This window comes from Lampris incognitus, chromosome 3 (assembly GCF_029633865.1).
Source record: "Lampris incognitus isolate fLamInc1 chromosome 3, fLamInc1.hap2, whole genome shotgun sequence".
Lineage (NCBI taxonomy): Eukaryota > Metazoa > Chordata > Actinopteri > Lampriformes > Lampridae > Lampris > Lampris incognitus.
In genome coordinates, this window is record NC_079213.1 from 80,195,883 (window position 1) to 80,209,956 (window position 14,074).

General features: G+C 42.4%; 1 protein-coding gene across 1 annotated transcript in view; it reads left to right on the forward strand.

Annotated features, from left to right (window-relative positions):
• The window catches only part of fip1l1a (FIP1 like 1a (S. cerevisiae)), a 55,993-nt gene that overhangs the window by 40,644 nt on the left and 1,275 nt on the right, over window positions 1-14,074 (forward strand). The window contains exons 11-13 of the mRNA XM_056275678.1: window positions 2,513-2,567; window positions 7,626-7,681; window positions 8,513-8,717. Coding sequence (XP_056131653.1) covers window positions 2,513-2,567; window positions 7,626-7,681; window positions 8,513-8,717 — 316 coding nt within the window. The remainder of the gene's footprint in view (window positions 1-2,512; window positions 2,568-7,625; window positions 7,682-8,512; window positions 8,718-14,074) is intronic.

Sequence of the window (14,074 nt, forward strand, 5' to 3'; positions counted from 1 at the left end):
CATGCGACTGACCTTGAATGGTTTCCTGTCCTGGTTGGAAGAAACTCACAGGAATGACATGGTTCACCTGAATGAGACACTGAAGACCATTGACAGCCTTGGGAAAGAAGTCTCACAACATGCTTTGAAGGAGGTCCTCGAGAACAGCTCTTGTACACGCATCATGGATCTATTTGAAGTCTACCGTGAGTTCCTTAGAGGTGGAAACGGCAGCCTCTCGAACTTCTGGATGTCCTATTTGGACATGGTTGAAATCTTGTTGGGGCTCATCCGAGCATCCAGAGAGGGAGACTGGATGCTACACTTGGCTAGCATTCGAGCAATGATCCCATGGTGCTTTGCTTATGACAGGATGAATTATGCACGCTACCTCCCCTACTACTACGCCCAGATGTCTGAGCTGCCCATCACACACCCAGATGTGTACACAGAATTCATGGAAGGAGGCTTCTCAGTCCAACTGGGCTCCACCAATCCCTTTGGCCGAATCCCTGTTGACCAAGCTATATAAGAAACGGTGAACAAAGACACCCAAACAGCTGGAGGGACAAAGGGATTCAGCTTGAAGCCAGGAGCTGTGACCAAATATTATCTCACAGCTGAGTATAGAAGCATGTACCTCAGACAGCTGAGAGACCTGACAGGTCAAGGCAGGTGCAAATGGTCTCATCCATATCTACAGAGTCCAAGGATCAAGAGAGATGAAGCAGATGTCCAGTCTCTCATGGACCTTATGGAGAATAACTGGCTCAATCCTATGTCCCCTGGTGAGATTGATTTGGTTAGCCTCTCCACTGGCAACATGGCTCCACCTGATGTGACCATAGATCTCTTGAGAGCTCTTGAGAAAGGAGAAGAGGCCTACCAAGCATTCCAGCAAACAAGGTTAGATGCAGACCCACCACCTGTGAAATTCCACGACAAGATGACCAAGCAAAGTCTTAAAACATTCTCCAATGTCAGCACAAAACAAGCTCATGGAAAGAAAGCACAGGATGTGGTTCTGAAGGCAGATAGAAACCTTTTCAGTCACATGATCCTGGTGGCTGAAAGCAGGAAGGTGAATCTCTAGGATTCCAATTACTAGATGACCCGCTCTACCTCCTGAGCCATGCTGCCCCAGCGATAACCCCATACTTGGCTATCACTGGTTAAATTATGGCATGCAATGTCCCTTATTTTCAGATATCCCATGCAGCCTAGTCCAAACTTACACTGTACTTGCCAACCCTCCCCTGGTCTTGCTTTATACATGCTTACACTGACCTTATTATGTCGTTATTTAATACTTAAAAACCCACTAGAATGCAGAAAAACAATTCAGTAAAACACTTTTTTTTTCTAGGGGAATCCCAAAGTCCCCCATTTGGTTGAAAAATCTCACAATTTCTGAAGTCTCATTGTTGCTACGCATGAATCACACTGGGTCAGTGTTGTAGTTGAGTCACTAAACCTCGAGTCCGAGTCGAGTCTCGAGTTCCCAGTGTTCGTGTCCGAGTCCGAGTCCCCAAAGAAGAGTCTGAGTCCGAGTCAAGTCCCCATTACCTGAGTCCAAGTCATCAAGGTTGAGTCTGAGTTGAGTTCCAAGATGGGCTCCAGTGCTCCACTCTGGCACCGTAAAAAAGCTAACATACAAATAAAAGAGGTCTACATTAAACAAAAATGACACAGCTGTCATCATTTCAGTTCAGGGAGTTTATTTACTTTGTGACACAATAGCCAAACGAATGTATTTGTTTGGCTATTGTGTCACAAAAAATTACAAAAATGTTATTATTACAAAAAAAAAGAACATTACAAAATTATTACAAAAAAATTAACAAAAAAAAACAGTCTTTATCAATTAACAAGTCCGAGTCCTCATCTCCAACTTCAGAGTCTGAATGCAGTCAACGCTCGAGTCCAAGTTCAAGTCCGAGGCATCAGTGCTCAAGTCCAAGTCGAGTCACAAATCCTGAAAATTAAGGACTCGAGTCGAACTCGAGTACTACAACACTGCACTGGGTTACATGGGAGTTTTGACTTTTTTCTTATGGGCACCGGTAAAGAGGTCTGGATATAAAATAGGGGCATATTCATCCAAAAAAGCTTATCTACTAGAGGGTTAAACCAGTTCTTTTAACAGTGTTGAATTTTCAACCAGATTGGGATTAAACACAGTATTTTGATGATAGGTGTTTCATGCAGTTTAATTTCAAATTAATTAATCTTATTCTTGCATTATTTGGATATAAATTATGTGAAGCATTTGCGTTTGTTGTGCTGGGCCACCAGGGGTCCTTTGGGGGTTAGTGCAATGAGACAATGAACAAGAATGACAAAGACTTTTTACCTCATGACCTCCATTATAGAATAGACAGCTATGTGACACCACATCCACTCATATGCAGTAACTAAAATTAATTAAAATGGTATATTTTGGGCCTGTGGTCCATTGTGTATCTATATGAGGGTCTTTGATATGTACTAGTTTAAGACCCCCCTGATTTGGAGGCCTTCCTTTTCCATGCAGGGATCCCTCCCCCACCAACACCCCCTCCTTCCTCCATCATCACTGCCTTGAACAGGTGAGTGTCAAATTCTGTGTGTGTGTGTGTGTGTGTGTGTGTGTGTGTGTGTGTGTGTGTGTGTGTGTGTGTGTGTGTGTGTGTGTGTGTGTGTGCATGTGTGTTACCCTACAATCCTTTTAGATCCTTTAAGCATATCACAGATCCTTTTTCATTTTATTGACTACTTCACAGGAAGAAGAGAGATGGCTGGAAAGAGAGGGAGAGAGGGTACAGGTCTTTTCCTACCAGAGAGGGCAGAGTAAGACAAGCAACGTAAGGGACAGACTGACTGAACATGGAGAGAGAGAGAAAGACAGAGAGACGAGACAGGAGAGAAAATTATTTGAAAATAATTGATTTAGAAAAAACAATGAAAGGAGATATCCTTGTGATTTCAATATTTGTTTAAACAATTCAACCAATGTTGAGATCAATAGTAGATACCGGAGTTGGCAAATGTCTGCAGTGGTTGTGACGTCATCAGAAAGCACACATATCATAGGTTTTCTGGCACCACTGCTCTCTGCTTTTTGATTATGAGCTTAAGTGGTTTGGTACTCTGCACTGAAATGAGATCCAGGCAGTGGTTACAAAAAAAGGTGATAGATTTACTGAAGCTGCTAGAACAGGACAATGCTACTGACAGAATTGTGTACCATAGATTATACCCAGGAGAAGCTACACCTATTCTGTGTGGGTTACCTATTATACATAAACAGGATGTGCCATTATGGCCTAAAAAACGGAAAGCCCCAGAACTTCTCTCCATAGAGAAATGTAATGAATTTGCTTGCTTTTTTTGGTGAAAAAATTAAAAATATTAGACAGACCATCAACACCACACAGTCAAGCAATAAAACTATGCAGTCTCTACAACCTCCTAGAAATAATCTGGTCATGATGTCACAATTTAATACCACTGGTCAAGAAACTCTAGTGGAAACAGTTTGGCATCTTAAATCATCAACATGTTGTCTCGACACACTGCCGTCTGAATTTTTTAAAACTATTTTAACTCTGTAAAAACTGAGTTACATCAAATAGTTAATAGCTCACTGCTATCAGGCACTTTCCCAAAGTCACTAAAAATAGCTGCCATTAAGCAACGCCTAAAAAAGAGAACTCTGGATACCTCTGTGTTAAATAACTATAGACCAGTTTCAAATCTCCCTTTTATAGCTAAGATCTTCGAGAAATTTTTTTCTAATCAACTCAGCAATTTTTTGAACTCAAATGGTCATTTTGACAAATATCAATCAGGTTTCCGACCTAACCACAGTACTGAAACAGCTCGTATAAAAGTGTTAAATGATATACAGCTGAATTCTGACTCAGGTAAAAATATCCGTTCTAGTTTAACTTGATCTCAGTGCGGCATTTGACATTGTAGATCACAGAATACTGTTGGACAGGCTGGAACACTGGGTAGGATTTTCCAGAGCAGTCCTTAATTGGTTCAGGTCTTATTTAGAAGACCAGAGTTACTTTATCACCATTGGCAGTTATGAATCTGATAGAGCGGCTATGACATGCGGAATCCCTCAGGGATCAGTTCTCAGGCCTGTCCCGTTTAATCTGTACATAGTACCTTTAGGCCAAATTTTTCAGAGCAACAACATGGATTACCATAGTTATGCAGATGATAATCAGATATATCTGCTCTCTCACCTGATGATCTCAGCCCAATAGACTCAATGTGTCACTGTTTGGAGCAGGTAAATGATTGGATGAGCCAAAACTTTCTTCAATTAAATAAGGAAAAAACAGATTATTGGGTTTGGCAACAAAGAGAATTATTATAAATGAACAACTCAAATCGCGAGCTCTAAAAACCAACGAGAGCCAGAATCAAGGGTTTGTTATCCCAAAATGACCAAGAGAAGCTCACCCATGCTTTTATTTCCAGTAGAATTGATTACGTAACGGTCTCTTAACTCCTCTTCTCAAAAAGACCATTAAACAGCTGCAGCTTATTCAGAATGCTGCTGCTAGAGTTTTAACCAGGACCAAGAGAACAGAGCACATTACTCCAGTCCTGAAATCTTTCTACTGGCTTCCAGTTAGTCACAGAATAGAGTTTAAAGTGCTGCTACTTGTCTACAAATCACTGAATGGTGTAGGTCCAAAATACATCACTGACATGCTTGATGAGTATAAACCAGGTAAGGCTCTAAGATCCATGGACTCAGGTCAGTTAGTTCAGCCCAGAGTCGAAACCAAACATGGTGAAGCAGCATTTAGCTGTTATGCTGCATGCAAATGGAACAAACTACCAGAAGATCTTAGCTGTGCACCAAATATAGCAATTTTTAAATCTAGTTTAAAAACATTTATTTTTTCTTGGGCCTATGATTGAGCATTAAAACTTGCACCTTATTCCTACTGCACTTTAATTCTGTAAGTAGATCTCTAGTCACTCCCGGTGGGGAAGTGACTATGTACTTATTCTGTTTTTTTGTACTTTGTATTTTCTTTATATAGTACCTGTCTTTTAATTATATTACTCTTTTTAATTAATATTTCAAATTTAATTTCATGTACTTTGTACTCTTTTAATTATATCTTACATATGATTGTTCCTATTTGTTTCATTCACCCTCTTTTAATTATATTTTATATGGTTGCTCCTTTTCTGTTTTTATTTGTGTAAATCACACTGAATTGCCCTGTGTACAAAATGTGCTATATAAATAAACTTACTTACTAGTGAGGAATGCTGCTTTCGAAAAGGGAGTCAAAGAGGCCATCTATGTGAAGAGGGAAGGACCATCCCTGAATTGGGGGGGGGGGGGGGGGGGCTAAGAGTACATCTGTCGCCATTTTAAAATGCTGTGATTGCAATTATTCCCCAATCCTCTGTGAATAGTACACATGGCCATTGTAACTCTAATTAATGGTCATGGCAATTTGAATATGAAACTGATCATTGGTTTTGGTTGTTATGCCACTGTGCTGTTTATAAAGGTGGAGGTACCTGCAGTCAGTTTAGACTGACAAAGTCACTTAGATGAGTGAGGAAACGTTTCTCCTACTAAACTTTATGTCCAGATGAACAGATTCAACTCTCTTGGAGACTCTGCACTGTGCTTTGTTGGTAACCTTGCTGCTGGACCTGTGACCAAATATGGTAGAGAGCAAGACAGCAGCCTTGTTTGTGACTTAAGTCATGGGTTTATCAGTTTCGACTGCATCCCCCATGCCTGCTCTGCTCCAAACCACAATCTTTATGAATCCTCCCGTCGTTCAACTCTAAACCATTTAGATCACAAGCTGGTCACATCATATGTTATGCTCTCATACATGTTTTCACAGAGGGCTGGATACAGCCTCACTCCTATTTTGTTTGCTGTTTGGCTTATTTCCCTTAGACTCTGTCCTGCCTGTTTTTCAATATTTCTCTCTGTCTGTCTCTTCGGCTTCCTGTCCCTTTATCTTTTTCTCTCTCCTCCAAATCCTCCCTTTTTTCTTTTCCACTAATTTACTATGTCTACTTATGCCTGAATTCACTCTGCGCACTCTCCTAAAGGATGGAAGGATGGTTTCTCTCACATCTCAGTCCATCTGCCAAATCCTCACATCCTTCAAGGGCTTTCCGTTCCTCTGAACTCTGCCAGCCATCTCCCTCACCATTTACGAATCATTTCCTTTTTAACATCTCTCTCGCACACACATGTTCAGTCTGTACACAGATAGCTCTGGCTCTACTACCCTTTCCTCTGGGGATATTGGGAACAGCAGGTACTTTTGGCATGCTCTGAGTCCTGGCTGCCTATGCCTTTTGGTGGGCCAGGGGCCCATAGGGCTCCCAAGGCCCATATTTAATATTAGACCACACTTGGTGTTTCTCTGCCTCATACAGCGGATCTCATACAATTTATCTTGCTTCTCTGACCTGTGCAGGCCAGTGGCCACTTAGAGGTCTCTGCCATATTTCTTTTCGGTCTCTGTCATCAGGGAGTCAAGACAGCTGTGTTGCACAGCATACTGGCAGGTTAGAAAAACTTGAGCTGGAATGAATTTACATTTATGGTGATGAGATACAGAGGCCACAGGGAGTTTGAAAATAGGGACAAGTCTGCTCTGGGCAAAGCTTAGTAGTTCAGAGCAGAGACATTGCTGGCAGACTTCCCCCTTCTTCCGCTTCTCTGCATCTTTCTAGAATAAGAGAGCTGGCCAGGCTGTGGCTTGAAGAGCAGGTGGAGAGATAGCCCCGCTTGCCAGAGTATTCATGGAGCATTGTGTTTTAACCCACAACAGGTGGAAAGCAGTCCTCTTAGTTGGGTCTCAGACATGCCCAATTCACCTTCGGCCCACTCGGAAGTTTTCCGTCGGAAGCAGGTGTGGGGCCAGGCCATGTGGATGGGCATAAAATCCAGCCAGTATCAGTAATAAAAGCCCCCAACCCAGCCCCTCCAACCCCCCCCATCCTTTCCTCCTGGGTTGGCAAGTTCAAGCTGCACCTTGACATGCAGCCAGTCACTTCAAACACTCTGGAAACAAAGGCTTGCATTTGGAAAAGGGGTTTGATCATTTAGTTACCAGACCCATTCACTTACCTCCATCTTTTTTGTTAATTCATCATCAGCTTTTGTTTGTTCACCTTTTTTCTTTCATCATTCTCTGAAATGAATGAGCTCATGGATAGGTATCTGCTGCCACGAGGGAAGGTCTGTTGTTAGAAAAAAATTATTCTTATTTTTCCAAAGCCCATGTGTGTAGTATGTTGTTTAACTAGTTTTATAAGGACTAACTACTAATGTGTTCCCTGTGCATCCGCAGATTTTAATTCCAAAGCCTCTATTTAACCTTTGAACCATTTTCTTGTTTTCCATTATCAATTACTCTCTGGACTGCTGCAGCCACATCTGAAAATCATCCAAAGATTATGATTATAATCACAAATCAAACAAATAATTGTTGACATGCACTTGTATTTAACCCTAAATCAGTCCATATTTGTGTTTTGTAATATGAAATATGCATCAGGTCATTTGAGGCGAAGATATTTTCATGTGAGAGCTGATGGTGTATTCACAATAGACTTCTTTCTCTACTCTGTTAAATTCTCATTTTTAGTGAGTGCTCTGCAGCGTATGATGGTGCACCAATTCTACGATACCCATTTACACCAGGTATGTCTCTACATCTTTGTAAAAGAGACACAGTCAGAGGTGCATAAGGTAAAGTGTTTGCGGTAAAAGAAGTGTTGTTTAGCTTTTGTAGAATTTATGCCATGTTGGAAACAATCTATACAGCTTAGTCAATGAAGAGTGAAGCTGAGTGATGCATCTTTATGTGTTGAACATGGTGATGTATCAATGGATTGGGTTTCTATAGGATTTTTCTAAAGGAGAAATCCATTGACAGACCAGTCAGCCATACAACGAATTTCCTCATCCCCTGCAACCTCTGTCATTTCTCACAACTGTCTTGGGTCCTAGAATGTTGAGCCATTTCCTTAAAGACAAGAAAATCTGAGATTTTGTCTTGAGAACAATTCAGCTACTATTACATCTTCACACAATGCTTTTTTTAAAGAAGTTTTTCCTGTTCTATACTTTTCTAGAACTTTTCATAATTTCATTATTTTCCTCTTTTTCTACTGAAGAGAATTGTAGTATCTGCCCTACATATTCCATCTGAATTTCACTTGTGTGCACATCCTAAATATGCTGTTTGAAACATTGCTATTGTTGATGGAGGGTTGCCTTCAGAAGTTATTATTCATTAATAACAATGTCTTTTGAAATTTTAATTTTACAGAGAAATTACATAAAGGGGTCACAGGGCTGTCCTGAATGCAGTAATTTGATAAATACTTAATTTATATTTAATAAACTTTTTAAAATGTACTTATTTATTTATTTTTTATTTAGTAATGAAAATTAAATGATGTAGTTGTCAGCTGCTGTCATTAGGCCCTCTCCAATCAGCTAACTAGCCTGGCTCTGTTTTCCCTTTAGGTGGATCTCCTCTAATTCTAGGGAACGTGACTTCCCAGGCCGGAATGATTGACATTGCCAACGCCTGTGAATACTACGAGCGACAGGACAGAGAGCGAGAGCATGCCAAGGGCAAAGACAGACCCAGAGAACGGGGCCATGATAAATACAGAGAAAGAGGCAGAGATCGAGAGAGAGAGCACAGTTCTTCGAAGGCGAACCGCAGGTGGGTCTCAGTAACCTAGAATCATAAATATAAACAAATGCAATTGTGATTTGTGCTTTAGATCAGTTATAATGATGGACTCTCAAGCCTGCTCTCTTTTTGATTTATCATGTTCACCAAGCACGTGGCACCCTGTGCCTCCCTATGTTTCTTCTTGTTCTCCTCTCCACCACTCTGATCCTTCCACAGAAGGGCCATGCTGATAATGTGCTGAGCAGCTTTTAGCTATAGAAAACAGCTTCTGGGCTTTTGGACACTTATAGATGTGCACGTTCTGTTCTGCATTACCAATCCATTCTGGCCTCCTTCAACATAACACGCATAATTAGGCACACTTGCATGCATACATTCAGCAGGCAGGATTTACAGAAGGCTGACTGTTTGTTTGAGAAACTGAGAGGAAAGAGGTGGGGAACATTGAAATAGGAGAATGAGGAGGGTAAGAGTAAAGGTACACTGACGTAAGGATTGTCAGGTGAGAGATTTAGACTGGAGCTAGGTTGTCGGTGCAGATTAGTGGTCTTGGAACCACAGTTAGGTAATAACTTTGAGTTGTCATCTTGCAGGATGACTAGATAGTTGATGGAAATAAATATATGGTTGGTGCCCTGCATTATACACTCACTGGCCACTTTATTAGGTACACCTTGCTAGTACCGGGTTGGACCCCCTTTTGCCTTCAGAACTGCCTTAATCCTTCGTGGCATAGATTCAACAAGGTACTGGAAACATTCCTCAGAGAGTTTGGTCCATATTGACATGATAGCATCACGCAGTTGCTGCAGATTTGTCGGCTGCACATCCATGATGCAAATCTCCCGGTCCACCACATCCCAAAGGTGCTCTATTGGATTGAGATCTGGTGACTGTGGAGGCCATTTGAGTACAGTGAACTCATTGTCATGTTCAAGAAACCAGTCTGAGATGATTCGAGGTTTATGACATGGCGCGTTATCCTGCTGGAAGTAGCCATCAGAAGATGGGAACACTGTGGTCATAAAGGGATGGACATGGTCAGCAACAATACTCAGGTAGGCTGTGGCGTTGACACGATGCTCAATTGGTACTAAGGGGCCCAAAGTGTGCCAAGAAAATATCCCCCACACCATTACACCACCACCACCAGCCTGAACCGTTGATACAAGGCAGGATGGATCCATGCTTTCATGTTGTTGACGCCAAATTCTGACCCTACCATCCGAATGTCGCAGCAGAAATCGAGACTCATCAGACCAGGCAACGTTTTTCCAATCTTCTATTGTCCAATTTTGGTGAGCCTGTGCGAATTGTAGCCTCAGTTTCCTGTTCTTAGCTGACAGGAGTGGCACCCGGTGTGGTCTTCTGCTGCTGTAGCCCATCTGCCTCAAGGTTCGACGTGTTGTGCGTTCAGAGATGCTCTTCTGCATACCTCGGTTGTAATGAGTGGTTATTTGAGTTACTGTTGCCTTTCTATCAGCTCGAACCAGTCTGGCCATTCTCCTCTGACCTCTGGCATCAACAAGGCATTTTCGCCCACAGAACTGCCGCTCACTGGATATTTTCTCTTTTTCGGACCATTCTCTGTAAACCCTAGAGATGGTTGTGCATGAAAATCCCAGTAGATCAGCAGTTTCTGAAATACTCAGACCAGCCCGTCTGGCACCAACAACCATGCCACGTTCAAAGTCATTTAAATCACCTTTCTTCCCCATTCTGATGCTCGGTTTGAACTGCAGCAGATTGTCTTGACCATGTCTACATGCCTAAATGCATTGAGTTGCTGCCATGTGATTGGCTGATTAGAAATTTGCATTAACGAGCAGTTGGACAGGTGTGCCTAATAAAGTGGCCAGTGAGTGTATGGTCTAGTGCAGTGCCCATTCACAACATGCCTGTTCAGAACGGGCCTATTGCTTGGCCTCTGGTATTGCTGCTTGCAGTTTTCTCGAGAAACGCTCATCCAAACAACTTGACACTCGACACGTGAAGGACTATGGGTGTAATCCCCCCTCTGACCACAATGTCAGTTGCAGCAGAGTGGCATTGTTCGTATTTTGGCTTATTGACTCCATGGGACGTGCAGAAGCAGAAGCAGTGATTAAAAATTTGATGACTAACTTCGCTGAAAACTTTAATGCTTGCAGCTTTCTCGAGGATCGCTCATCCAAACAACTTCACACTCGACACTGCACTTCCTTGGAAACCCAGCAATACATCCACAAAGTGTGAAGTCGATCAGATGAATGGTTGTCGAGAAAATCGCAGGACAGACAGAGACTCCTTCCATTTTAGTTTGATTACCACAAGGCGCAGAGTGAGGCCTGGATGGGAGGGGAGAGAGAACAGAACTTGTTCATTGTCTGGTTCAGTGAGAGATGAGTAATGGTGATTGTTTGGGGAGAGATAGAGAGGCTATGTTTGAGATGAATTTGAGATGTCTCAGTATATGTTAGCCAATCTCTGGCAGTAATTAAGTGTATGCTCTGCTTTGCAGACCTTGGTCCCTTTCTTTTCTGTCTGTGACAAGCAGACAATGAGCACCAATCTGATCCCAGCTCCAGATTTCACACAGTGCCCTACTGCCCTACAGTCTGACAGCAAGCATCCTGCCGAATGTGCACTCAAACACTTCTGCCTATACGTGCACACACGTACCAATTTCTGACCCACATTTTCTCTGCACATTCACTGTTGCCCAGAAGCCAGATGTGTGATTAATTAGTAGCAACCAAGGTAGGTAGCTAATTGTATTTCACACATACACATCCATCCATTCAGCTTATCTGAGGCTAATGCAGTTGCATGTCTTGACTCATAATATTGCATTTCACCTTTGCACATTATTTTTAGGCATGTACACTTCCAAATAAGTTCATAATCAATCATAAATAGTCTCAGCTGTAGGTATCCATATAGTAGAAATCACAAAGCAAGTCTAGAAATTATACTTACAAAACAACACTTTTTGGTGAATTTTCAGGATGTTAAAAAAATGGCATTGGAAGCAATGAATTACTGGGACAGCTAGTGTAAATACTTTACTTTTAACTCATAGAAAGTACAAGTTCAAATTCTCAACAGAAATGTAATATCACCTTATAGGTTTTGATGTCGTATGCATGTATGCCTTTTCTCATTATCATGCTCCATTCTGCTTTTCAACGCATTGAGGTTTTTGAGACCATTCACAGTCCTCCTACATACTGAGTAGTGTGATTACGAATTAATGATTTTATTCCTGAAATGTTTGTGTGCTTCGCAAGACTAAATCCAAGACTGTATGCAGAGCTCAGAGTTGTGTTCTGGGTCAAATAAGGGAAGTGGGACATGGGGGACAGCTGGGAGGCTGTCCACTAACTGCAGAGGAACATAGGCGGTTTGTGTGTGACAGGCAAAAGTAGAGAGAGAGCATGCATGTGGGCTGCTTTCAGCATGGATTTGTCATACTATCACAACCACCACGGACGGCTTCTGTGGCTCAGAGTGCACTTGTTACCGCTCACACCTCCAGGGCTTTGTGGACGTGCATGCCCTACATTCTGGTCATGTGATCTGGCTTTGCACTGTGCATGTTGCACATGTGTGTGTCACATCCTTCGTGTTGTTTGCTACATTGATTTATAGCTATGCTGGAGACTATTTTTAGAAAGGGAGGTACAGCTGTGTATGAGTGAGAGACCGACTCGTAACACGCTTACTGTGGTGACCGAGGTCAGTATGCATGTCACACTGTACATTTGGGCTATAAATTGAGAAGCTCTGCTCCTGTGCCTAGGTGTCGCATATTGAATGACTTATAGGCAGAGTTGGGTAGGGCCTCCACAAAACATTAGCTACTGGTTATCAGCTGTGGTTGTGATTGCATGCTTAGAACTTAGCACCACCACTAATGAATTCCATGAGGTTAGCATTCATACTTTCACCCCAGTGTTGATCTTGAGTGAGTAATGGCTGTTTGTCTTTCACTCCTCCCTTGCCTCCTTCTCCTGGTGGGTGCAGGCGGGGCAACTGGCTGAGCATTTGGTCAACACTTGTCCCCTGAATGTGATCTCATTCCTATATGCGTGATGTGAATAGCCTTGTCCTCTATCCAGCTGGCACAGCCTCATACTCTATCGTTTCTTTCATGTGCACATGTACAACCCGCTGTCACACACATGTGCGCGCGCACACACACACACACAAACCAACCACTTTTATTAAGGTTCTGAGTGATAATGACAACCTTTTTGGGAAATACACTTTCTCTTTTTGTTGCATGCAACACGTGGCATCAGTTCAGTGCCCATATTCCCAAGGCTTTTTTTGCAATAATTTACTTACTCCTACACCGTTTCTTGACACCGTCTGTTTTATGTGAGGCAGTTGTTTCTGTGTAAATGCTAATGACTGTGTGAGAGAACAAATGTGGGCCTCAGGTCTGAATCCCTTCTGCTAACAGCACAACACAGTCCCCAAATATTGAATATACTCAGCTCTGAACTCATGAAAAACGCTGTTAACTGAGACAGGCTCTCTCTTCTGGACTGAACTGGTGAAAGGTTAGTGCAATCTGTGCAAGTGTGCACATGCGTGTGCATACGTGTGTGAGTTTTTCCAGTGAATGAGCTCTCCTACTTTGTCATCAGTTGATTCCCCACCATGTCGCTTGGGATGATGAAACCTTCCCTTCCTGTTTGACTAAATATAGTTGTCCAGATTGCGACAATTAAACAGATCAAGAGGACTGTTCAAGATGTTTCTAGCAAAAGAAAAGACCTTGGATGTAGTCATTGTGCCCTTTCTTGTGTATGTGTGTTTGCATGTGTGTACATAGCTGTGTATGTAGAGGTCACCCAAGAGGAGGAGAGGTGTGAATTAATGACTAATCATGTTATGAAAGAGAGTGTGGTCCAGGGGCACTGCAGGTCCTTCAGTAAATAATGGAGCTGTTTGTGTCAAGCTCAGAGCATACTGCACCACACTTTGTGCCCAGACTTTAATGTAAAGGCCACTAGGGCACTTTAATGCTGGGCCCTGTGGTCCTCAAATTCTGGGCCACGAGGGGCGTCCGGGTAGTGTGGTGGTTTATTCTGTTACCTACCAACATGGGGATCACCAGTTCGAATCCCCGCATTACCTCCGGCTTGGTCGGAGGTAACACAATTGACCTTTCGCAAAGTTCCGCCACCCTTAGTTACTGTTGCTATGCCTGTCAAGCATTTCAGAACTATCCAGGAAGTAGCCGGAAAACACTAAAACATGAAGGAAGAAATCAGCGCATTGTGTGGGTAAAAGTAACTGTAATAATACGTTAGCTGTATTAGCTATCAATAATAGCTAGTAGCAAGCTTAGCTTGGAGCAGACAGGTTGATTTTGGATGGATCTGCTGGCCATG